Here is a 27,223-nt window from a genome sequence, read left to right as displayed (position 1 = left end):
AATGCCCTACCAGAATGGGACTTTCCTGGGCAGATTTGAATATATCTTCACATAGGAGGAGTATAAATTTGTGGCCAGATGGTGGACTGTGGTAGATTAAAGACGACCACAAATTATTTGACACTACTCCCAATGAGATGTAGGGTTATGACCCCTCTTCTTGAATGCAGGTGGGCTCTGTGACAACTTTAATAAAAAGAATACAGCAAAAATTAAGCTGTACCAGACTCTGGAAGATTGGCACCTTCCACCTCTTATCTCTTGGAACTGTCTTTTGGAATGCTTGCTCTGGAGGAATCCAGAAGCCATACAGCAGGTCCAACTACCCTGAAATTGCCAGAGGAGAAAAGAGTGTTATCATCCCACCCCTAGCTGTTCCAGTCATTCCAGTATAGGCATCACACATGTGAGTAAAGGAGCCATTTCCACTATTCCAGCTCCAGCATACACTGTATGAAGAACAGAGGATCCAGACATATGACCCCAGTCATCTTCAGACATCTGAGCCCAACTGAGGCCCTGGACATCTTGCAGCAGAGGCAAATCATCCAGTTGAGCCCTGACCAAACTTCTCACCTACAAAACCATTGTATAATGAAATGGTTGTTATAAATAACTGGAACAGGAAGAAAATTAGGAGTTCGGTTTGGATATGCCCATTACCGATACAGTTACAGAACAGATGTCAAGTTGGTATTTGGATATGTGATTCTGAAGTTCAGTGAAGATGTGCAAAATTAACACAAACATTTGGGAGACATCCTTTGTTCTATTTTCCTTTTTCCATAGTACTTATCACCTCTGACATTTTCTAGACAATTTATTTATTATTTAACGTTTACTATCTGTCTTCTCTGATACAATGTAAACTCCTCAAAGACAGGGATTTTTGTTTTATTCACTAATGTATCCCCTGCACAGAGATCAGTGACCAGCATATAGAAGACACTCAAATATTTGTTGAATAAATGAACCAGCTTAAAAACAGTATTTAAGATGATTTTATTAAGAAAATTACCTTGGGAGAGAGTGTGTACAGTAAAGTTAAGATTTGAGAATGGGCATTTCAACACTTAGAAGTTGACAAGAAGAGGAACCAGCAAAGGAGACTGAGAGGATGCAGCCAGTAAGGAAAGAGGATAAATAAGAGACAGTGATCTAGAGCAAAGTAAAAATAGTGTTTCAAGAAGAGGGAGAGATCAAGTATGCCAATGAAGCTGATAGACAGAGTAAGGTGAGCACGGAGAATAAATTATTCGATTTGGCAATGTGGAAGGAACTAAGGACCTTATCATAAACAAAACTAAAACTAGTAGAATGGTGAAGATGAAGTCTAACTGTACTGAGAATAGGAGGAAGGTGGAAGGAAAGGAAACAGATTTTTTTTTAAATCAATTCTGCTTAACTGGAGAATAGAAATGGCGAGGAGCAGCAGTATGATGCCAGGGCTTGCTGTTGATATATTATAAAAGGTTTTATATGCTAACTGAAATAATCTTATAGAGAGGAAAAAATCTAATAATTCAGACAGTAGAGGCATTTGAGCAGGTGAAAAAGGATGCAATCTAGTGCATAAATGAGCCGATCAGCTCTAGATAAGGACAACAAAATAATTTACCTACAGTTATCAAGAGGAAAAATAGAGTACATGGGTGCAGCTGCAGGTATACTGATTAGATGTGGTAGAAATTCCCTTCTATTTAGTTCTATTTTCTCAGTAGAACAGGAAGCAAGATTCATCAGCTAAGAATGAAGACAGCAGAGGTGTAAAACAGTACTTTAGCACTGTGCTCAAATACACTTGGCACATATCTTGCATTAGAACTTCTATTGTGCTGTAATTATTTTTGTACATGTCTTTTTCACCACTAAACTATGAAACAATTTAAGGTATGGGAAGTAATTTTTATTTTTGTACTACCAGTATGCAACAAAGTGCCCTGAAAACAAATGTTTGTTAACTCACTGATTGAATAAATGAATGTTAAAGATTCCTCTGAGATTTTGCAGCAAGGCCAAAAGAGTCTCAAAGTAGCAATAAATAAAATACTACCAAGTATCAATTTGATAAAAATACTTAAATGCAATCTGCAAATATTGAGAATCTGAAACCATTAAACTTCTGACTTTTATTAAAATTTTATAACTGCAGATAGGACACAGACATTTCTTCTTTTTTAAGATAATAAAGAAATGAGATTTCAATATTAAAAATAACTATAGGGTTATGAGTTACTACAGTACATATCACATTGATTCTAAGTAGTCAACATTTCATGACAAAATGTCAAGGTTTGGCTCCAAAAAAATCAACACCTTTGAAAAAGGCTTCCTACAAAAATAAAGTAGGAACACTCTTAGAGACCATGGCCATATTTTATATGTATAGAGTTTTTCTCTTCACCTACAAAGTATGAAAATAAAGGAAAATGAAGAACCTTAGATCAAACGGGACAACAGAATGTGCTCCTGACAGTTAAAATACATTACTTAAGATTTTGTAATAATCAATATAACCCCAAAATGATAATTTGGCTAAAATTTTTAACTTTGATACAAACCCCAAATAACTGTAAACTCTAATTTTTGGAACAATTACTTTTAAAATCACCAAAATTCAAAGATATTATTTAAAAATGCAGAAATAAAAACAAAAAATAAACATGTTATATACCTCATTTAATTCTTTATTACTTTTGGGACATTCTTTTCTCTTTTAATAAAAAGAATAGCAGTGATATATATGCCATTGGTAGAAAATTAGGAACTTCTATAAAATGCTGTGAAAAGAAATTTCAATTATTAGTAAATATGCCAACTCTTAGTTTAAAAAAATGCAAAAGAAGCTAGTCAGCAGACTGAACAACCTTGAAGCAGACCCACTTTCCTCTGAGCCAATGATTTGCTATACTTCCTAGATAATCCTTCAGAAAAGTCTTTCTATATGTTAACTAAATAGTTCAGAACACCAAGACATAGGTACAGAACAGGACATGAATAGGTCACCCAACATAACTGGTCTTGCTCCATGGTTACTACAGTGAAGTCCACAGAAGCAGGTGTGGAAGGAAACTGATACAAATCAATGATGCAGTTGTCAGAAACCCAGATCGTGACTCTCTTTTCCTATTACCTGATAGTCAGTTGTTTAGATAGATGCAATGGAAATAATACTAAAAGAAATCTGAAGAGGAAATAAAAAATGAAAGATATGCCTCAACATTTTTAACTTTTGGTGAAGTCAAATGGTTTCCACCACTGAGCAAACTGCAGTGCTTTCTTCCTCTGATCCTCAAAGCTTTCTCGGATCCCTTTCTTCCAAAGTCTAGGTTCTATATCCAGCATGCCACCAATGATTTCCTTTTAAAGAAGAGAAAAATTTCATGTATAAATACTGAAAACAGGAATGAAACTATTCCTATTTATTCTGTTACTAAATATAACATTAAGCGGTTCTCTGTGAGGATGCTCAAATTTTACACAAATATCAGTTTTAATTTAAAAAACCTTGTTTTCATTTAGTTCTAACTATGCAAACCCTGTGATTCTAGAGGTCCTAGCTGTGTCTCCTGTCAAACAATTTATCCATTTTGTTGCTTGGTAGCACATCTATCAGACAGCAGCAAAGAGGAGGGAGAAAAATAAAATTTAATAAATTTGGTCCTTATTAGCTGCTCTGGTAAAAGTTTTAAGAAAAAGTTGATCAACATGTAGCAATTATTAACTTGGTTGTTCAACTATAGCTGAATCTCAGGCTAATGTTTTCTCTACTACCCAGTATATTTAAAAGTCAGTTTCTTCTACTATTAGCTGGAGATCTTTTTTCAGGAAACAAAACCATATTTTTGTACTAATCTAAGTAAACCAAGAATTAAAAGTTACAAATCACCTTCATTTAAAAAGTCACATTCCTGGACTTCCTAGGTGGCCCAGTGGTTAAGAATCTGCCTGCCAATGCAGGGGACATGGGTTCAATCCCTGCTCCAGGAAGATCTCACATGCCTTGGCACAACTAAGCCCATGAGCCACAACTATTGAGCCCATGTGCCACAATTACTGAAGCCCACACACCTAGAGCCCATGCTCCACAAAAAGAGAAGCCACCAAAATGAGGAGCTCATGCACCACAATGAAGAGTGGCCCCTGCTCGCCACAACTAGAGAAAGCCTGTGTGCAGCAACAAAGACCCAACACAGCCAATAAACAAATAAATAAATTTATTAAAAAAATTAAAACTGAAGAATCTTAAAAATTAAAAATAAATAAATAAATAAATAAAAAGTCACATTCCCAAGCCTTGAAAGGAATGGATTTCTGATTGTCTGCTCATTATTCTAGATCATTTCCTTCATGATCCTCTTCCTGTGCTACAGAAATTAATCAAATTTATGATAGTGATTATTCATGTACAGAAAGATATGGAGAAGATTTGTAATCCTTTGAGGAAGAGAAGTAAGGTAATACAGGAAAACCCTGGGCTAAGGGTTGAATTCTGCATATTCAGTCTAGGTCTACAGGATTGTGTGGTAAGACTTTGGACATAACCACTCTAAGACATAGGTTTTTCATCTTAACAGATATACTAAAAGGATCTACTATGTACAAGCAAGTGCCAAATATTGTAGGGGATATAGAGATAACTAACATATATTTCTCAGTCTTCAGAAAGCTCATAAAAGAATGCAGAGCTGTGGTGGGAGCCACAAAAATAATCTAACTTTATAAAGGACTGTCTCATAAAGCAGAATAAGGCAAATGCCAAAGCAGACTACATGGAGACTCAAAAAGAAAGATTCTTTTAGATAACACAGGAAAAGGCTTCATGGAAAAGGAAACCTTTTTTCCTTGGGAAAGGCAAATAAAGGGGCCAAGAGAGACATAGTTTAAAAAGAGGGCAAACTTAGATTTAATGAAAGGGTTTCTTGGCATCAGTCAATCACTAACAATGTAGCTTAAGAAAACCTAGCTTATAAATTAACCTAAAACTGTGCATAAAACATCAAGTTTTGTCTCATGTGTACCATATAAGGATTGATTCTTGTTCTGTTACTGAAACAGATGTTAATGGAAAGAGACCAACCCTTCTTAGCCTCTAAACAACTATAGGCTGAAGGGAGTTCTTGGTCTCATAGGCTGTGTTTTTTTTAAGGAATGTAAGTTTATTTATTCATTTATTTATTAGCCGTGTTGGGTCTTTGTTGCGGTACAAGGGCTCCTCATTGCAGTAGCTTCTCTTGTTACAGAGCACAGGCTCTAGGCACACGGGCTTCAGCAGTTGCAGCACGCAACATGTGGCATCTTCCCAGACCAGGGATCGAACCCATGTCCCCTGCACTGGCAGGCAGATTCTTAACCACTGTGTCACCAGGGAAGTCCTCATAGGCTGTTTTTTGAAAGCAAATTTTGGGGAAGATGGATCAACAATGTAATGCTAACTAAAGAAGTTTTCCTTTTAATATTAAAACAGTATCATATAAACCATAGTATATGTATAATATTTGGAGGGGGACAATCTCCCAATTAAAATTTATGCAAAATAAAAAATGGATATTTTATTTCATTTTCACGAGAATCAAGTTTTTTAAAAAAAATAAATGCAGAGTCATAAAGCTTTGAGTTATAAAGCTCTACTGAATAATGGCAGAATTTTTCACAGCAATGAAAACAAATTTCTTTCTAGTTAACTCTGGGAAACAATATTCTGAAAAATTCTCAGAGAAGTTTCTGTAACATATCTCAACAATTCAGAGATGAATGTGATTTTGGGCCTCTAGTTAACCTTTAAGGATAACAGCATAAAAATTTTTGAGTCCAAACCTCTTACGCATCTCTATTCACTACAGAAAATGATCTTACGCTAGAGATGAAATTGGGGAGGAAGAACAGGGAACCATGGACAGAGTTCACCTAGGCTCCTCTAATTTAGAGAGAAAGGCCTGAACTACACTAGATTGAAAGGTCACTTCTAGATATATTGCCCAGATTTCTTTTGACTGCTTCAATGACTACATTAATTTCATTCTAGTCCCTGATACTAACTTACATACTTCCCAGATACGCAGCAGACCTTAAATTTAAAGACTATACCCCTAGAAGGCAATCTGCAGTAACGGAAAGAATCCACTAGCAATTGAAAGATCTACACTCTAGTATCTGCTGAGAAACTATCTGTGTGAAATGAGTGATATACTCTTCTTGGACTATATGGTGCTTAATTATAAATGAAGATGTGAGACCATTTGTTCTCTAGTTCAACCATAAGCTTATGCACCCCTTATTTATATCACTTATTAGCATACGACCCTGGGGAATTTATATAGCCTTCCTGTAACTCAGTTTCATCATCTATAAAACGAAAGTATAAAAATATCTTTACAATAGAGTTATTGTGAGCATTAAATGAGTGCTCAGAACAGTACGAGGCTCACTATAAACCCTCAATGAGTGGGTTACCATCACTACCAATTATCATCATTCTCAGCACAAGCCTGGCTGACTCCACAGGAAAACACTACAGGCACCATTGACACTGTCTACAAATGTTTGGTTTCCAAAGTGATATTCCCGACAGTTACAAATATTCTGGGATATATTTATTAATAGTTTCTGGGTACTCCCTTTGAAACTTGGGTGGAGTAGTAGTCACCAACTTCGCTGTATATTGTGCCCAGAGTTTCGTTTCCTTTCAAAAGAAAACTGTTAGAAAATTACTAAAGTCTGGAATTTTACTAAATTTGTGAGCATACCTTTCCAAAGTAATGAGGGAATTTGTGTTGATTTTCAATGACGTGGGCAAACCCTCCATGGAGGCCAAAATTCACAGAGAAGTAAGGTAAGCCTCTGGGTACCTAAACAAACAGATAAATCACACATGAATATAGCATGAAATCATAAAGCTATGCTTAATCTCTCTTCCTAATAAAAAATCCCTCAACACAAACATATACAATGAATTTCTATAGATATTTAAGCAATAAGCTAACTTCTTAAGCAAAACACTTCATTTGGTAGCCTTTCAGCCAGACACTGCTTCATAATACCAGCAATTATAATCAGAATCAATTATTTTTCTGTCTTTGGGGAAAACAGGAAAGAAAAGGCACTTTTTAAATATATAACAACAGTAATTTTCCTTAGACTATGCAAATAGAGATTAAGGATATGCTTTCCTGTATTTTCCTCACTATGCAGAGCACTCAGCCATATACTTAGAGCTTTGCTTGTAACATCCCTGACATTTTTACTACTATTTATTGATCAAAGATAAATTAGAACAATTCAAGATGGCGGAGTAGGAGGATGTGAGTTCACTCCCTCTTGCAAGAGCACCAGAATTACAACTAACTGCTGAACAATCATCAACAGAAAGACACGGGAACTCACCAAAAAATACACCCCACATCCAGAGACAAAGGAGAAGCCACACTGAGACGGCAGGAGGGGAGCACTCACATTAAAATCAAATCCCATAAATGCTGGGTGGGTGACTCACAAACTGGAGAACAGTTATACCACAGAAGTCCACGCACTAAAGTGAGGGTTCTGAGCCCCATGTCAGGTTTCCCAACCTGGGGGTCTGGCAATGGGAGGAGGAATCTCCAGAGAATCAGACTTTGAAAGCCAGCGGAATTGGATTGCAGGACCTCCACAGGACTGGGGGAAATGGAGACTCCACTCTTGGAGGGCACACAAAAAACAGTGTGCTCACTAGGACCCAGGGAAAAGGAGCAGTGACCTCACAGGAGACTGAACCAGACCTACCTGCTGGTGTTGGAGGGTTGCCTGCAGAGGTAGGGGGCAGCTGTGGTTCATGGAGGAGACAGGGACACTGGCGGCAGGAGTTCTGGAAAGTACTCATTGGCGTGAGCCCTCCCAAAGTCTGCCATTAGCCCCACCAAAGAGCCTGTAAGCTCCAGTGCTGGGTAGCCTCAGGCCAGACAACCAACAATGCGGGAACACAGCCTCACCCACTGGCAGACAAGCAGATTAAAGTTTTACTGAGCTCTGCCCACCAAATCAGATTAAAGTTTTACTGAGCTCTGCCCACCTAGCCCAAACCACCATCAGTCCCCCCCATCAGGAAGGATGCACGAGCCTCCTAGATAGCTTCCTCCACAAGAGGGCAGACAGTAGTGTCAAACAGTATCAGCAGTATTTCATTCTGTGGAACTGAAAACCACAGCCACAGAAAGACAGAGAAAAGGAAAAGGCAGAGGACTTTGTACCAGATGAAGGGACAAGATAAAACCCCAGAAAAACAAACTAAATGAAGAGGAGATAGGCAGCCTTCCAGAAAAAAAATTCAGAATAACGATGGCAAAGATGACCCAGGACTTTGAAAACAGACTGGATGCAAAGATCAAAAAGTTGCAAGAAAACTTTACCAAAGACCTAGAAGACTTAAAAAACAAACAAACGAGATATACAACACAATAACTGAAATGAAAAATACCCTAGAAGGAACCAATACCAGATTAACTGAGGCAAAAGGGAGAATAAGTGACCTGGAAGACAGAATGGTGAAAATCATTGATGCGGAAAAGAATAAAGAAAAAAGAACAAAAAGAACTGAAGAGACCCTAAGAGACCTCTGGGACAATGTTAAACGCACCAACATTTGCATTATAGGGGTCCCAGAGGAGAAAAGAGAAAGGACCAGAGAAAATACTGGAAGAGATTATACTTGAAAAATTCCCTAACATGGGAAAGGAAATAGCTACCCAAGTTCAGGAAGCACAGAGAGTTCCAGGGAGGAGAAACCCAAGAAGAAACACGCCAAGACATATAGTAGTCAAACTGACAAAAATGAAAGACAGAGAAATGTTATTAAAAGCAACAAGGGAAAAATGACAAATGACATACAAGGGAACTCCCATAAGGTTCACAGCTGATTTCTCAGCAGAAACTCTGCAAGCTAGAAGGGAGTGGCACGCTATATTTAAAGTGATGAAAGGGAAGAACCTACAACCAAGAATACTCTACCCAGCAAGGATCTCATTCAGATTCGACGGAGAAATCAAAAGCTTTACAGACAAGCAACAGCTAAGAGAATTCAGTACAACCAAACCAGCCCCACAACAAATGCTAAAGGAACTTCTCTAAGCGGGAAACATATGAGAAGAAAAGGGACCTACAAAAACAAAAACAAAACAATTAAGAAAATTGTAATAGGAACATACATAGCGATAATTACCTTGAATGTAAATGGACCAAATGCACCAACCAAAAGACACAGACTGGCTGAATGGATACAAAAACAAGACCTATATATATGCTGTGTACAAGAGACCCACTTCAGACCTAGGGACACATATAAACTGAAAGTGAGGGGATAGAAAAAGATATTCCATGCAAATAGAAATCAAAAGAAAGCTGGAGTAGCAATACTCATATTAGAAAACATAGACTTTAAAATAAAATATGTTACAAGAGACAAGAAAGGACACCACATAAAAATCAAGGGATCAATCCAAGAAGAAGAGATAACACTTATAAATATATAGGCACCCAATATAGGAACACCTCAATACATAAGGCAAATGCTAACAACTATGAAAGAGGAAATCGACAGTAACACAATCATAATGGGGGACTTTAACACCCCACTTACACCAATGGACAGATCATCCACACAGAAAATTAACAGGGAAACACAAGCTTTAAATGACACAATAAATCAGCTTGATTTAATAGATATCTATAGGACATTACATCCAAAAACAGCAGATTACACATTCTTCTCAAGTGCACATGGAACATTCTCCAGGATAGATCACATTTTGGGTAATAAATCAAGCCTTGGTAAGTTTAAGAAAATTTAAATCATATCAAGCATCTTTTCCGACCACAACGCTATGAGATTAGAAATCAATTACAGGAAAACAACTGTAAAAAACACAAACACATGGAGGCTAAACAATATGCTACTAAATAACCAAGATCCAAAACCTATGGGATACAGCAAAAGCAGTTCTAAGAGGGATGTTTATAGCAATACAATCTTACCTCAAGAAACAAGAAAAACCCCAAATAAACAATTTAACCTTACACCTAAAGAAACTAGAGAAAGAAGAGCAAACAAAACCCAAAGTTAATAGAAGGAGCGAAATCATAAAGATCAGAGCAGAAATAAATGAAATAGAAACGAAGAAAACAACAGCAAAAATCAATAAAACTAAAAGCTGGTTCTTTGAGAAGACAAATAAAATTGAAAAATCTCTAGCAAGACTCATCAAGAAAAAGCGGGAGAGGACTCAAATCAATAAAATTAGAAAGGAAACAGGAGAAGTTACAATGGACACCGCAGAAATAACAAGCACCAAAGGAGACTACTACAAGCAACTACATGCCAACAAAATGGACAACCTGGATGAAATGGACAGATTCTTAGAAAGGTATACCCTTCCAAGACTGAATCAGGAAGACATAGAAAATATGAACAGGCCAATCACAAGGAATGAAATTGAAACTGTGATTAAAAATCTCCCAACAAACAAAAGTCCAGGACCAGATGGATTCACAGGTGAATTTTATCAAACATTTAGAGAAGAGCTAACACCCATCCTTCTCAAACTCTTCCAAAAATTGCAGAGGAAGGAACACTCCCAAATTTATTTTATGAGGCCACCATCACCCTGATACCAAAACCAAAGATACTATAAAAAAAGAAAATGACAGACCAATATCACTGATAAATTTAGATGTAAAACTCCTCAACAAAATACTAGCCAACAGAATCCAACAACACATTAAAAGGATCATACACCATGATCAAGTGGGGTTTATCCCTAGAATGCAAGGATTCTTCAATATATGCAAATCAATCAATGTGATACACCATGTTAATAATTTGAAGGATAAAAACCACATGATCATCTGAATAGATGCAAAAAAAAGCTTCTGACAAAACTCAACACCCATTTATGATAAAAAGTCTCCAAGGTGGGCATAGAGGGAACCTACCTCAACATAATAAAGGCCATATACAACAAACCCACAGCAAACATCATTCTCAAGGGTGAAAAACTGAAAACATTCCCTCTAAGATCAGGAACAAGACAAGGATGTCCACTCTTGCCACTACTATTCAACATAGTTTTCGAAGTCCTTGCCACAGCAATCAGAGAAGAAAAAGAAATAAAAGGAATCCAAACTGGAAAAGAAGAAGTAAAACTGTCACTGCTTGCAGATGACATGATACTACACACAGAAAATCCTAAAGATGCCTCCAGAATACTACTTGAGCTAATCAATGAATCTGGTAAAGTTTCAGGATACAAAATTAACATACAGAAATCTCTTACATTTCCATATACTAACAATGAAAGATCAGAAAGAGAAATTAAGGAAACAATCCCATTCACCAGTGCAACGAAAAGAATAAAATACCTAGGAATAAACCTAACTAAGGAGGTAAAAGACCTGTACTCAGAAAACTATAAGATACTAATGAAAGAAATCAAAGACAACACAAACTGATGGAGATCTCTCTCCATGTTCCTGGATTGGAAGAATCAACATTGTGAAAATGACTATCCTACCCAAAGCAATTTATAGATTCAATGCAATTCCTATCAAATTACCAATGGCATTGTTCACAGAGCTAGAATAAGAAATTTTACGATTTGTATGGGAACACAAAAGACCTCGAATAGCCAAAGCAATCTTGAGAAGGAAAGACAGAGTTGGTCGAATCAGGCTTCCTGATTTCAAACTATACTACAAGGCTACAGTGATCAAGACAGTATGGTACTGGCACAAAAACAGAAATATAGACCAATGGAACAGGATAGAAAGCACAGAGATAAACTATGGTCAACTAATCTATGACAAAGGAGGCAAGGATATACAATGGAGAAAAGAAAGCCTCTTCGATAAGTGGTGTTGGGAAAACTGGACAGCTACATGGAAAAGAATGAAATTAGAACACTCCCTAACACCATACACAAAAATAAACTCAAAATGAATTAAAGACATAAATGTAAAGCCAGACACTATAAAACTCCTAGAGGAAAACACAGGAAGAACACTCTTTGACATAAATCACAGCAAGATCTTTTCTGATCCACCTCCTAAAATAATGGAAATAAAAACAAAAATAAATAAGTGGGACCTAATGAAACTTCAAAGCTTTTGCACAGCAAAGGAAACTATAAGCAAGATGAAAAAACCCTCAGAATGGGAGAAAATATTTGCAAACGAATCAACCAAGGCATAATCTCCAATATATAGAAACAGTTCATCCAGCTCAATATCAAAAAAACAAACAACCCAATCAAAAAATGGGCAGAAGACCTAAATAGACATTTCTGCAAAGAAAACATATGATGGTCAAGAAGCACCTGAAAAGCTGCTCAACATCACTAATTATTAGAGAAATGCAAATCAAAACTACAGTGAGGTATCACCTCACACCGGTTAGAATAGGCATCATCGGAAAATCTACAAACAGGAAATGCTGGAGAGGGTGTGGAGAAAAGGGAACCCTCTTGCTCTGTTGGTGGGAATGTAAATTGATACAGCCACTATGGAAAACAGTATGGAGGTTCCTTGAAAAACTAAAAATGGAATTACCATATGACCCAGCAATCCCAGAGAACACCATCATTCAAAAAGACACATGCACTCCAATGTTCAATGCAGCAGTATTTACAACAGCCAGGACATGGAAGCAACCTAAATGTCCATCAACAGATGAATGGATAAAAAAGATGTGGTACATATATACAATGGAATATTACTCATCTGTAAAAAGCAATGAAACTGGGACATTTGTAGAGACATGGATGGACCTAGAGACTGCCATACAGAGTGAAGTGAGTCAGAAAGACAAAAACAAATATCATATATTAACACATATATGCGGAATATAGAAAAATGGTACAAATCAACCAGTTTGCAAGGCAGCAATAGAGACACAGATGTAGAGAACAAACATATGGACACCAAGTGGGGAAAGCGTGGAGGGTTGAGGGGTGGAATGAATTGGGAGATTGGGATTGCCACATATACATTACTAATAAGAAAAATATACCAAATTGTACACTCTCAAAAAAATAAAAAAGATAAATTAGACATGAACAATCAGTTTTTTATTAACTGGTGAGACAAGTATAGCAATATTTAGTTTACCAACCTTGTTTGAAAATATTTCCAGGTTTAGCTCTTATCTTTCCCTCTCTTTTTTCCCTCCCTCTTTCTCTTCACACTCACACACAGACACAGATTCACACACAGACACACACACAGATACACACACACAAACACACACACACATGTGCATGCATGAAGTATTTTAAACTCTATCTTGATTGGAAAAGGCCATAATTTCTAGCTTTATAAATTAAGTAGATCTTGTGTCCTTGGAAGTTTTTCCTCCAAGCCCTAATTCTGTTACTAGAAAGTATTCAAATTGGTCAATTTAAAGTGATCTCTCTGTCCTTTAATTCCCTCATACAGTCAGTATTTCCCAATTTTGGCAGTGAATTACATATTTCTACTTAACTATATATATTTTGTCTTATGTCCTCAGGAAGGCATGACTTGGAAAGAGATAGTATGGTATGGTGGAAGAAGAGGGGTCATCTTGAAATAGTATAAAGCAATTAAAATTGGGGCTTATAAAGAGTTGTTCAGGTTATAGGAAAAGTGTAAGTAAAAAAAAACTGGTTTACAAAATAGTATACAAGATAAAATGCAGAGAAATGGGTTACTACTTTGTGCTTTTTTGGTTAATATTTTCATATTTTAAAATAAAATGTAAAACATGTATGACAGACAATTAGGAAAAAAAAGAGACAGACATGGCTCTACTCAGCTGATACTTATAACTATGTAACTTCATGCAAGTTATTTAACATCTGGGAGTCTCATGAGAAATATGAAAGGCTCAGAAGTTTCTGTGAGGATCAAACAGAAAAATGCATATAAAGTAGAAAGCCTAAACTTGGCACAGAGAATATTATTCAAATACTACTTTCGCTTCCATCTCCTATTAACAGTGCTTAGTGCAAATCTGGTAGTCAAAGAAAAAAGAATGGAAGGCTCCATTAAAATATTTTTGCTATCTGAAGTAGATTAACATGTGTGAAACATGAATTTGAATGGCTAAAATTATGTTGCAGACTACATCAATTAAAGAACAGTACTTCAAGGAAGGGATAACTTGAGGAAGCAATTTATGATGACAGTGCCCATGCTTTTTGTTTGTATCATACTGTTTGGCAGAAAAATGGCTTCCTAAATATGTCAATGCTCTAATCCCCTATTTGCCATGAATATGTTACACTATATGGCAAAAAGGACTTTGCAGATACAATTAAGTTAGGTATCTTGAAATGGGGAGATTATCCTGGATTATACAGGATATGCTAGGACGGTTTGAGTCAGAGAAAGACTGATAGATCCTATACTTGTTGGCTTTGAACATGAAGGAAAGGACCACAAGCCATGGAATGTGTGGCTTCTAGAAACTGAAAAAGGAAAGGGAATGGATTCTCCTTGAAAGCCTAAAAAAAAAAAAAAGTAGGCCTGCTAACACCTTGATTTTAGCGCAGTGAAACCCATTTCATATTTGTGACTTTCAAACTATGAGACAATAAATGTGTTGTTTTTAAAGCACTAAATTTGTGGTAATTTGTATATATGAATACATACCAAAGCTCAACAACATATAATTGCCAAGATGGCATTAAGAACAAACTACTTCTACACAAAGAACCATTGCTGCTACCAGCAATTCTACTCTCATTGCATGCTTTGAAAGGTAAAACCTACTGTCTTGCTAGAAGAGTTGTGAGTCAGTGGGCTTTGCAAAGGCTCCAGTATCAAAGCATATGTACATTTAGCACTTTCCTTTTCCTCCCAGCCAGAGGGATAGAAGTTGGAACTCTGGTACTATCATGAAGAGTACTGACAAAATTAAAGCAAAAAAATTTTATTGATGAAAAAAAACAGCAGTATTTGAGTTTTCCCCTTTTAATTTTCCAGATTTTAATCCTGACTTCCTATAATTGCCCTCATATTTGAAGGTCTCAAATTTTCCTTGAGGTGGGCTTTGCTTAGTTTTGAAAGTCAAACCCAAGATGTCTTAGATGTTTTTCAACTGCTATAGTTATCAAAGAATTAAATTTATAAATCACATTAAAAAGTTGAGGAAGAATTCATGTGAAATCTCAATAAAATTGTCTTGTAAAAAAAAGGCCACTTTCTTGACAAGTTACTGAATATCATGCAACTCCTCTGCAATGAACATTCAGATCTGTTTCCTTTGCGTATTTCCACGAACTTCACACTACACTGCAAAGAAATCAAAAGACCCAGAGAAAGTAAACAAAATAGACATAAAATGAGAAACTTATACTCACACAAATAAAAACATAAATCAACAGAGAATCAGAATGAATTACAAATATGTGAATCTCTACTAACAGCCAAGAATCCACTATGAAAAAAAAAAAATCACCACACCCCCAATACACACATAAAATACTTTAACTACTAAGGACATAGAGTTTTTTAAAAAGAAGCATAATGAGGTTTCTTCAGAATAAAAATAATGTTAAAATGAATCAAAATTGTTCACTTTATGCTCAGAAACACGATTATCATTTAAAAAGACACTGGAAAGCTTATTAACGTTGTAAAAAGTGACCTGCTTTGAAATTATTCTTATACTCAAGTTCTCTTCACAATTCCATCCACATAATTATTAAATCCTAAGCTAAGAGGGACTTCAAGTGGTCATCTGGTTCATTCCCCAGCTGCTCTCAAATAGTCTCAGATGAAATGCTATGTGGTGATTTTAGAAAGGAAAACAGTTCAAAGTTGAATATACAGCAACCATTCCAAGAAGAATCTGTATGTGTTTCTTACTTTCTATACTGATTAAAAACCTCTAGGTACTTATTTCAGGTATATATCTAGGTTTTAAAAAACAAACTTACAATAGGTACTAGATGGCTTACCAGCAAAAATACTGCACATACAGTGGTTAATCATGGAGTTCATACATGATCTGATCTACTTGTTTTAAACTGGTAGTCATTTAAATTCAAAGACATTCTAAAAGATCTGTATTTTTTACTCCCTCTCCATGTTTTCTATTTTTGATGTCATATTTTACATTTTTATGCCTATCCCTTATTTTTTGTAGTTATACTTAATTTTATAATTTTTGTCTTTTAACCCTTCATTTAAGTGGTTGATCCACTGCCTTTACTATATATTTGCTTTTAACAGTGGGGTTTTTCCCTTCCTATATTTTCTTACTTCTCGTTGCAGTCTTCTTTTTCACTTAAAGAAGACCTCTTAACATTTTTTGTAAGGTCAGTTTAGTATTGATGAACTCTTCTAGTTTTTTTTATCTGAGAAGCTCTTAATCTCTTCTTTAATTCTGAATAATAACCTTCCTGGGTAGAGCATCTTAGGTTGTAAGTTTTTTCCTTTTAGCATTTTAAATATATCATACCATTCCCTTTGGCCTGCAAAGTTTCCACTAAAAGAACTGCAGATAGCCTTATGGAAGTTCCCTTGCATGTAACTGTTTTTCTCTTGTTGCCTTAAAAATTCTCTCTTTATCTTTTCCCATTTTAGTTATTGTATGTCTTGGCGTGGTTCTCTTTAGGTTCATCTTCTTTGGGACTCTGTGCTTCCTACACCTGGATATCTACTTCCTTCTTCAGGTTCAGGATGTTTTCATCCAAAATTTCATCAAATATATTTTCTATTCCTTTCTCTCTATCCTCTTTCTGTGATCCCTACAATGTAATTGTTAAAATGCTTGATGTTGTCCCAGAGGTCCCTTAAGCTAGTCTCATTTTAAAAAATTTTTTATTTTTCCTGTTCTGATTGGGTCATTTTCACTCATCTATATTCCTGATTGCTTATGCATTCTTCTACGTCACCTAATCTGGGGTTAATTCCCTCTAGTGTATTTTTCATTTCAGTTATTATATTCTTCAGCTCTGACTGGTACTTTTTTATATAATTTCCAGTTCTTTGTTAAAATTCCCATTGTGTTCATTTTTTCCCCAAGTTGAGTTAGCATTCCTATTACTACTGCTCTGAACTCTTTACCAGGTAAACTATTTACCTGTGTTTCAGTAGGGTTTTATTCATTTTTTCCCCTTGTTTCTTCATTTGAAATATATTCCTCTGTCTGTATGACGGTAGGCAAAAGAGCTGCCTATTCTGGTCTCGAAGATATGTCTTTGTGTGGGAGCATCCCAATGCAATCTGAGTGTGCACAGTGGTTTTCGTGGGAGCTGGATCTGAAGTGAGCCCAGGATGCCCTGACAGCCACTGCCTTGGTGGGAAGTAGAGCCAGAGCCATGTTCAACCTGGAGCTTTTCCTATGCTCAATGGTAGTCACTGCCCTACTGGGGATGGGATCCAGGCCCAAGGGGCTGGAGCAGGAGCCCTGAGGGACTTGCATTTCTCCTGGGTGTGATGGCAGTCTCCACCTTAATTGTGAGCATGGGTCAGGGATTGAGGGCTTGGGGCTGCATTTTGAAGTGGTTCTGCTTTTTCCTTGGTGCAGGTACTTTGGTAAGAGGCTAGATCAGGGCTGGAGGAGTTGGAAACACACTATTGAGGTGGTTCCACTCCTTCCCAAGTGTGAGCATGGACATGCACACATGAAATGGCAGTCTCCACCCTGGAGCTGATCCTTCTCCCTTCCAAGTATGTTGCCCCCATCTTAGTCAGAGGCAGGGCCAGGATCCAACCAAGCTCTGTTCCCTCCAAGTATGTGCACTTTTGCTGGCAACTGTAGCCCTGACCTCAGCAGAAAGCAACAGCAGAGCAGAAGGGGCTAAAATAGGAGTCCAGTGCAAGCTCAGGGATGCACTGGCAAGCTGACCAGAGCATCATGAAGTTTTCAATCTGCTGCCTCCACCCTGGGACTGGGAGCAAGCAAGTCTGTGTATGAACTCCTCAAGAACAGAGTCTCAGTTTATTACAGCACTCAGAGAAGCCCCACTGGTTTTCTAACCCAGATAGGGCTCATCTTCTCCTTGCTAGACCACAGGGCTGGGGTGCCTAATGTGTGGATTGAACCCTCTGCTCCCCAAGGAAGATCCCAAACACGTGATATCTCCTTCCTCTTCTAGGTCACCCTCTAGGGGTGTCGGTCCCAGCTAGATCCCTTCTCCTTGCCTCCTGCCAGTCTCCTGTGTGGCTCTTTCTTTACACTCTAGGTTGCAGAATAGCCATTCTGCTAGTCTTTAGGTTACCTTCAGTAAGAGCTGCTTTATATGTAGTTGTAGTCTTGATGTGTTTACGAGGAGAGGTGGGCTCAGCATTGTGCTACTGCACCATTTTGATCCCACCCCTCCCCTAAAATATTTTCAAGTGCCATTAAAGTCATGTTCTAGAAGAATATTCAGTGGCACTGGAAATTATATGAGAAATGAAGAACTCAGGCACAAAATATGTATGTACATTAGATACCTTTTTCTATAGGCTCATGAATCAGACATTTGTGGGGGCCTTGTTTTGTCTTTTAATATACTGTCTGCCCCAATTCACCAACAAGGGAAGAGAAAAAGAATATAGAGAAACTAAAATTTTTTGTCTAGTTCTGTGAAAAATGCCATTGGAATTTTGATAGGGATTGCACTGAATCTACAGATTGCCTTGGGTAGTAGAGTCATTTTAACAAAATTGATTCTCCTAATCCAAGAACACAGTATATCTTTCCATCTGTTTGTGTGATCCTCAGTTTCTTTCATCAGTATCTTATAGCTCTTGGAGCAGAGCTCTTTTGCCACCTTAGTTAGATTTATTCCTAGGTATTTTATGCTTTTTGATGTGGTGGTAAATGGGATTATTTCCTAAATTTCTCTCTCTGATAGGTCGTTTTTAGCATACAGAAATGCAGAAGATTTCTATATATTAATTTTGTATTCTACAGCTTTACCGAATGCACTGATGAGATCTAGTAGTTTTCTGGTGGCGTGTTTAGGATTTTTCCATGTATAGTATCATGTCATCTGCAAACAGTGACAGTTTTACTTCTTCCTTTCCAATATGGATTCTTTTAATTTTTTTTTCTTCTCTAATTGCTATGGCTAGGATTGCCAAAACTATGTTGAATAAAGGTGACAACTGTGGAATCCTTGTCTTCTTCCTGATCTTAGAAGAAATGCTTTCAGCTTTTCACCATTGAGTATGATGTTTGCTGTGGGTTTGTCTTACACGGCCTTTATTATGTTGAGGTATGTTCCCTTTATGCTGGCTTTCCCGAGAGTTTTTATCATAAATGGATGCTGAATTTTATCAAAAGCTTTTTCTGCATATGGATTTTACTCTTCAATTTGTTAATGTGGTATATCACATTGATTGACTTGCAAATATTGAAAAATCCTTGCATTCCTGGGTTAAATCTCACTTTATCATGGTGCATGATCTTTTTAATGTATTGTTAAATTCACTTTGATAGTATTTGTTGAGGATTTTTGCATCTATGTTCAATCAGTGATACCTGTAATTTTCTTTTCTGTGATATCTTTGTCTGGTTTTGGTATCAGGGTAATGCTGGCTTCATAGAATGAGTTTGGAAGCATCCTTCCTCTGAAGTTTTTTGGAATAGTTTCAGAAGGATAGATGCTTGGTAGAATTCACCTGTGAAGCCATCAGGCTCTAGACTTCTGTTTGTTAGGAATTTTTAAATTACTGCCTCAATTTCAGTACTGGTAATTGGTTCACCTTTTCTATTTCTTCTTGATTCAGTCTTGGGAGATTGTACCTTTGAAAGACCCAGAATAGCCAAAACAATCTTGAGAAAGAAGAACAAAGCTGGAGGAATCAAGCTCCTGACTTCAAATCATACTACAAAGCTACAGTCATCAAAACAGTATGATACTGGCATAAAAACAGACACATAGGGACTTTCTAGGTGGCACAGTGGTTAGGAATCCACCTGCCAAAGCAGGAGACATGCGTTTGATCCCTGCCCCAGGAAGATACCACACGCCACGGAGCAATTAAACCCATGCACCACAACTATTGAGCCTGCGCTCTAGAGCCCGTGAGCCACAACTGTTGAGCCCATGTGCCACAACTATTGAAGCCCATGCGCCTAGAGCCTATGCTCTGCAACAAGAGAGGCCACTGCAAGGAGAAACCCGTGCACCACAACGAAGAGTAGCCCCTGCTCACCACAACTAGAGAAAGCCCATGTGCAGCAACAAAGACCCAACACAGCCAATAAAATAAGTTAATTAAATAAAATAAATAAATTTATGGGAAACAAACAAACAAACAAAAAACAGATACATAGATCAATGGAATAGAATAGAGCTCCCAGAAATAAACCCACACACTTATGGTGAATTAATATGACAAAGAAAGCAAGATATACAATGAAAAGACAGTCTCCTCAGTAAGCAGTGCTGGGAAAACTGGATAGCTACATGTGAAAGAATGAAATTAGAACACTCTCTAACACCATACAAAAAATAAAATTCAAAATGGATTAAAGACCTAAATTTAAGACAGGAGCTCCTAGAGGAAAACACAGGCAGAGCACTCACTGACATGAATCACAACAATATCTTTCTGGATCTGTCTCTTAGAGTAAATGAAGTAAAAACAAAAATAAACAAATGGGACCTAAGCAAATTTAAAAGGTTTTGCGCAACAAAGGAAATCATCAACAAAATGAAAAGACAACATACTGAATGGGAGAAAATTTTTGCAAATGATATGACCAATAAGGGATTAATATCCAACATATACAAACAGCTCATATAACTCAATATCACAAAAACAAAAAATCTGATTAAAAAAAGGACAGAAGAAAGGAATAGACATTTTTCCAAAGAGGAAATGAAGATGGCCAACAGGCATGTGAAAAGATGCTCAACATTGCTAATCATCAGGGAAATGAAAATCAAAACCCAAACCACAATGAGATATCACCTCACATCTTCAGAATGGCTATCGTTAAAAAGAAAACAAATGACAAATGTTGGCAAGGATGTGAAGAAAAGGGAACCCTCCTACACTGTTTGTGGGAATATAAAATGGTGTCGCCACTGAGGAAAACATTATGGAGGTTTCTCAAAAAACTAAAAATAGAACTACCATATGACCCAGCAATTCTTCTCCTGGGTATACATACTGGAAAAAAACAAAAACAGTAATGTGAAAAGATATATGCACCCCAATGTTCACAGAAGCATTATTTACAATAGCAAAGATATGGAAGCAACCTAAAGTGTCCATCAACAGATGAACTGATAAAGAAGAAATGGTATGCATATATACAACGGAATACTACTCAGGCATAAAAAAAAAATTTGCCATTTGCAGCAACATGGATGGAACTGGAGGGCATTATGCTAAGTGAAATAAGTCAGAGAAAGACAAATACTGTATGATATCACTTACAAGTGGAATCTAAATAATACCACAAACTACTGAATAAAAGAAAAAAGAAGCAGACACACATATAGAGAACAAACTAGTGGTTACTGGTACCAATGCAGGGGACAATAAGGGTGGGGGAGTTGGAGGTACAAACTATTGGGTGTAAGATAGAGTCAAGGATATATTGTACAACATTGGGAATACAGCCAATATTTTGTAATAACTGTAAATGGAAAGTAACCTTTACAAATAGTGTTAATTTTTTTTTAATTTGTAAAAAGAGAAAAGACTATAGACAATGGTTTTACTTTTGAATTAAAATTATCTCCAATAATGCAATGAAATTTCAATCTTTTGTCTGGGATATATAAATATAATAGGGAATTCTATCAGTCATATATGTATCAGGAGTCTGGCTTTCCAAAAGAAGAAATGGGAGAGAAATATGCTAGTGACATAAAATTTTGCTGACCCCTGTTCTGCTAAAAAAGGGGTCGGCAAAATTTTAAAAACTTATAAAACCTTTAAAAAGCTATAATAAAAATTTTAATTTGAATAAAACAATTTTTTTGTTTTGTTCTACTATGTATAAAAAGCACTTAGAACAGTGCCTGGTAAATAGTAGGCACTCATTAAACAATCATATAATACTCTTTGAATCGAAAAAGGAATCCACAGTTCTATTATATATCATCTATTCCATTTGAAGTGTATTTCTAGAAAAGAGGAAGATCATTACAGAGGTACTCAACTTAAGTGTAACTTGTATCTAAAATTTGATCTGCAAATTACGATTCAACTATGAAGCACGGTTAGTAAAGTCTCTAAAAGAATAATGCACCTATAATCTAACTCATCTACTATTTTAAAGAAACATAACAGTGAACCTTTGTATAAATTAAAAAAAAAAAAAAGAGAGAGTTCCAAGTTCAAAACAGAGCCTTTAGGAAAATGTATTTCTCATTATAATTTCAGTAACAAGAAGGCACTTCTCATTTGTCGCACAGAGGCGGAGAATCCCATAAGAGGAGCTTTCATGGCAGTCTCATGACTGTCATAACCAATTATAGGGACTACAATGGCAGAGGGCCAGAAGATCAGGAATAAACATTCAAATAAGCAATTAAACAAATAAGGATTTGCCAGACCAGGTAGGATGAAAATAATTTCTTCTTTATTTGTAGAATTATATTTACTTCACGTTTGGTCACTCAGCCAAATGGTCTCTCAAATAAGATAAGGAAATTACAAAGATCCTAAACAGTAGGGTTATTTCTTATACTAAAAAAAGTAATACTTACAGACTTTCTGATATCTTTTGAAGAGAGATCAATCAATTTCTTATTCATAGACCATTCTTCATCACTTTCCATTATAGCTTTCTAAGAAACAGCCATTTGTTAATGAAAAAATAATATACAAGTAAACACAAAGAGACAGTTTAAAAATAAAGTAATATAGTGAATTAATTATAGGGTATAATATACATGTTACGTTATTATTTTTGAATGAACTTAAGCCTTTAAATTCTGTTATTTAAAACTGAAATTTCTTGATCTCATATAAGTCCTATCTTTAGCTAAAATAATACTATTTTACTCATTCTTAACCTTTGTACTAACTTTATCTCACCTTTACATGACAAAAACAATCCTTAGTAAGACCAAGCAATTTAATATTGAACATAATCTGTGAATACAAAGTTCACAAATTCCTTACTCCATTCACAGACATCTACTCAAATAAATTCATTTTGTTTTATTGCTCTTCTTCCAAATATAAGAACAGTAATTTATGTGCTTTCTGGCAACCAAATACTTGAACTATTTCTGGCCATAGGAAAAATGAGTAAAAATGCATGGGAAAAAAATACATAGAAATGGAATCATAAGACTTTCTAAGCTAATCAATATGACTAGCATTTATGGTAAAGAAATATGTGATAGAAAGAAAAGCCAGGGTAATAAGTATAAAATAATCTCATTTTTATACATCATTATTAATGAAGCAAATTTGAAAGGTGAAATTAACATTCAAATAAGCATAGTTTAAATACACCAGGTATACTTGCTGCTTCCTATTCAAAAGACATGGATTGCTTGTATTGACAGTATAATGTAGCACACTCAATACAAAATTGAAGCCAAATCAAATAAATACATCTTTAATGATCATGTAAAAGATTTAGTGCAGAATAGGAAAATGACATACCATTCTGCTAAGAGATAACATTTCTGTCACCCACCATGAGCAACAGTAGCTGCTCTATGTTGTGCCCTGCGTACTTCAATATCTATAGTCACAATCTCCTAGGACTCTACTGAGGAAGTACAAGAGAAAAAGAAAAAACGGAAGTAAAGCCTAATAATCTCTTTCTCAATCAATTTTGTTTAACACAGGACTGGCATGGTTTTGGGAATTATCTGGCTTGTTCTCCTATACTTTAATAGCATGACTTTTCAAAGCAAATAATGAGATTGTTTTTAAAAATTTCTATAAGAAAAGTGGATTTTCACCACCTCATCAACTTTAACAGGTTTTATAATCCTTTTTTTAAAATAATCCTTTTTATTGGGATTTACAGTCCACATTAAACTTTACCATTCTATACTGTCTAAATGTTGCATCTGCAAGTTTCTAAACCACCTCACAAAACATTATCTTCTTTTTTAAATGTACATGTTACTATTTCATATAAGGTTCTTCATTTACAAATTTATATGAGTCTATAAATTATACTGCACTCAGGTCAGTATCAAAACAAACTAAATATAGTTAAATGTGCTTGAATATTATAAGGACACAATTGCTTAAGAACTCTAATCATTTATTACTATGTTCAAAAATGTATGTCAAGGTTTGATTTTAGTTTCTTTTTACAAATAGCATGATGAGGTATTAAATACTAAAACTTGCAGCAATAACTTGTCTCAGCAATTCTAATTTGCACTGTTTGCACGTAACTATCTTTGGCTCTGATGAGTTTTAATGATGAGTTTTCTAGAGGTATGACTATAATTAGACTTGAAAGTACTTTAAGGTAGAACTTTGATTTTTCATTTGAGAAATGAGAAAATAGAAATTATAAATTACCATTTGATAGTATAGTCACACTTACAAATAAGCATGCTTTTTAAAGGTCAAAATTCCAAATTTCTTTCTATAGAAATCTATACAGCAGAATTTTTTTGTGCTTTACTTCATTTCTTTATATGATGTAAAATTTGATAAGCATATAGGAGAAAAAAATATCAGAATAAAGATAACCATATTCATAAAAGCATAATACAGCAAAAAAATAAGTATGCATGTAAAATTATCTGTAAATACCTTAAAATAGATGGGAGCCATATCACCCACTTCCTTTGGGAGAGGAATGCATTCATAAACCATATGATACTGTTTCTTCATGTTCATATTTGTTTCTAAAAAGATACAGTCCAATCCTTTATCTTCAAACATCTTTACCAATGATTTTCTAAACATCTGAAGAGAGGAAAATGGCTAGGTAAATAAAGTACTGACAGGAGATTCAAAATATGAAAACAATAAAAACTATAATAAATTCTTTTAAAATAAAAAACAAATAGTAAATGATGTTTGAACTGTATAATGTTACTTTATATGTTACTTTACTTTCTAAATCTACCACATAATTTCGCATAGTTAAGCAACATTTTTTTTAAACGGAAACTCACTCTACTCAGTATTATGTATATATTGGGAACAGTTCCAATAAACTAAAATAAGAAAAGGAAGAAATAAAATTAAGTTTAGGTGGTAAAATATACAGAATTGACGGTAAAATCATAGGAAAACATCCATAAACGAAAAAAAGGTACTCTGAGCCAGTAGGCATCCTTAAATACAGTAACAAACAAGCAGAATTCACTTCCAATTGTTTTTCTATCCTCAAAGTAACTTCATTTGCTAGTTCCCTTCACATGCCTGCTGATCCTTCACTTGCAAATTTTCGCTCAGCATAATTTCCTAGAGATTCAACCAGGTTGTTGTTGAGACTCTCCCTTGTTACTGCCACATGGAGACAGAAGTTCAGGTTTTCCATTCAAGCCTCTGTTGACACCCAAAAAGCGGAAAGACTACAAATTAATGCTGGGTAGTGGATGGGAGTTCTGGGTTCTGACCAGGTCTCCTTGATCACTTATTATTGATCACTCATCACTATTCTATTTTCCACTCATTTTATAAAATAAGAGCAAGTAGGAAAAAAAAAATCAGATAATTATAATTTGAGGTGAACTAAAAAGGTACCTAGTAAGCAAAAGATAGGGGATTCATTCTACATTTCTAACCACATCTATATATAAATTCAGCAGTCTCTTTAGAGTATATTTTCGTAAGTCTTTCCCGGTTTAACTGTTGGATGACTGTTCTAGAGTCTATCTGGACAATAGCAAAGAAGACAGACTTAAGATGTCATGGATTATAAATGAAAACTCAAAAGTACTAAATTACGGGGAGGGGGCGGAATGCGGGGATGTGTGTGTGAAAGCAGTTGATTGAACCTGGTGTACCCCCCAAAAAAATAAAAAAATAAATAAAAAAAAAAAAGTACTAAATTAGTAGTTATGCAAGAATAGTTCAATATTATAAAATATATAAATAAACATAATACTTATAGCCTGAAGGAGAACACATACACACTTTTAAGTACTTCTTCTCCTTTATATATATACATAAAAGACTTTAATTTAAAAATATGAGTTTAATGGTATAATTTGAGGTTATCAACTCCATTAAAGTAGGACTTCCCCAAGTTCAATATAACAAATACACTATATACACAGTTAAATAATACGCATTCTTTAAAACTTATATGAAAACTAAACAATGAAGAAAATGTTTTAGCTCACTATCATAAAATACCAAAACTATTTTATGCTTCATAGAGGTATAAAGGTTTCACGTTACTTGGTGACATAATGAAATTATTGCCTTTAATTGTCGAGAACTGCTCAGTACCAGGGCTGGACTTAATCACATAAGTTGTATTATATAGCATATTACCTGATGATTGCCATTACAGTTACTTATCAAAAATCTTACTCATTAAACAAAAGCCAGTGAAACCATACATTTGATCCCAAAGCACCTGACGAGGCAACTAAAGGTGTGGATTTAACAGATCCCCAGAATAAACTTTCTTCAATCAAGGTAGAAAGCCAAACACTGCAGTCATCACCAGGAGAGCTCTCTTCTTCCATTGGCTGTATCCTCTCACCTGTTTTGTTTAAACTACTAAAGCAGTTTAAATAGTTGTGCATGCCTAGGGGATGAAACTAGTATGTAGTGTAAATGAACCTGTTTTATGAATAAAGTAAAATTGTTTTATAAATGTAAAAAAATTCCCATATTCCTAGTAGAAAACATATCATCCTTCGAGTAATCATTATTTTCTATATTTCTAAACTATGATTACTCATCTAATTGCTATTTCTCATTTAGTTAACACATCTGGACTTATATTCCGTACAAATATTTAAGTAAACTATACCACAGAATGCTACAATTCCTACACATTACAAATCACGTTACAAAAAAAATCAGATAAACATGAGTAAGGGAATTTAAAATAAATATTGAAGTATTTTTATTAAAAATATCAAAGCTATTTAGGGCTAATGATATAATATTAACACTATAATTTATTCAAATTTTTTAAATAGAACATGTCTAAAGATTATCCAAAGATAAATGTTATGCAACAGTACAGAACATACACATTTAATTCTATACCATTTATGAAGTGACCCCTCAAAAATGACATTAAAATGATTTTCAAAACAGCACAAAGCTGTCAGAACACAGAAAATGAGGGAAAATATGCTGA

At 35.5% G+C, this 27,223-nt stretch overlaps 1 protein-coding gene across 1 annotated transcript in view; it reads right to left on the bottom strand.

Annotated features, from left to right (window-relative positions):
• Positions 1 to 986: 986 nt before the first annotated feature.
• The window catches only part of CWF19L2 (CWF19 like cell cycle control factor 2), a 146,564-nt gene continuing 120,327 nt past the window's right edge, over positions 987 to 27,223 (bottom strand). Inside the window, exons 15-18 of the mRNA XM_057748615.1 lie at positions 24,703 to 24,858; positions 22,674 to 22,754; positions 6,747 to 6,848; positions 987 to 3,360 (exon numbers count right to left, since the gene is read on the bottom strand). Coding sequence (XP_057604598.1) covers positions 3,226 to 3,360; positions 6,747 to 6,848; positions 22,674 to 22,754; positions 24,703 to 24,858 — 474 coding nt within the window. The 3' untranslated portion in view covers positions 987 to 3,225. The remainder of the gene's footprint in view (positions 3,361 to 6,746; positions 6,849 to 22,673; positions 22,755 to 24,702; positions 24,859 to 27,223) is intronic.

This window comes from Hippopotamus amphibius, chromosome 9 (genome assembly GCF_030028045.1).
Source record: "Hippopotamus amphibius kiboko isolate mHipAmp2 chromosome 9, mHipAmp2.hap2, whole genome shotgun sequence".
In the NCBI taxonomy this organism is placed as follows: Eukaryota; Metazoa; Chordata; class Mammalia; order Artiodactyla; family Hippopotamidae; genus Hippopotamus; species Hippopotamus amphibius.
The sequence above is the reverse complement of the archived record's forward strand: the minus strand, read 5'-3'. Positions and strand labels throughout refer to the sequence as shown.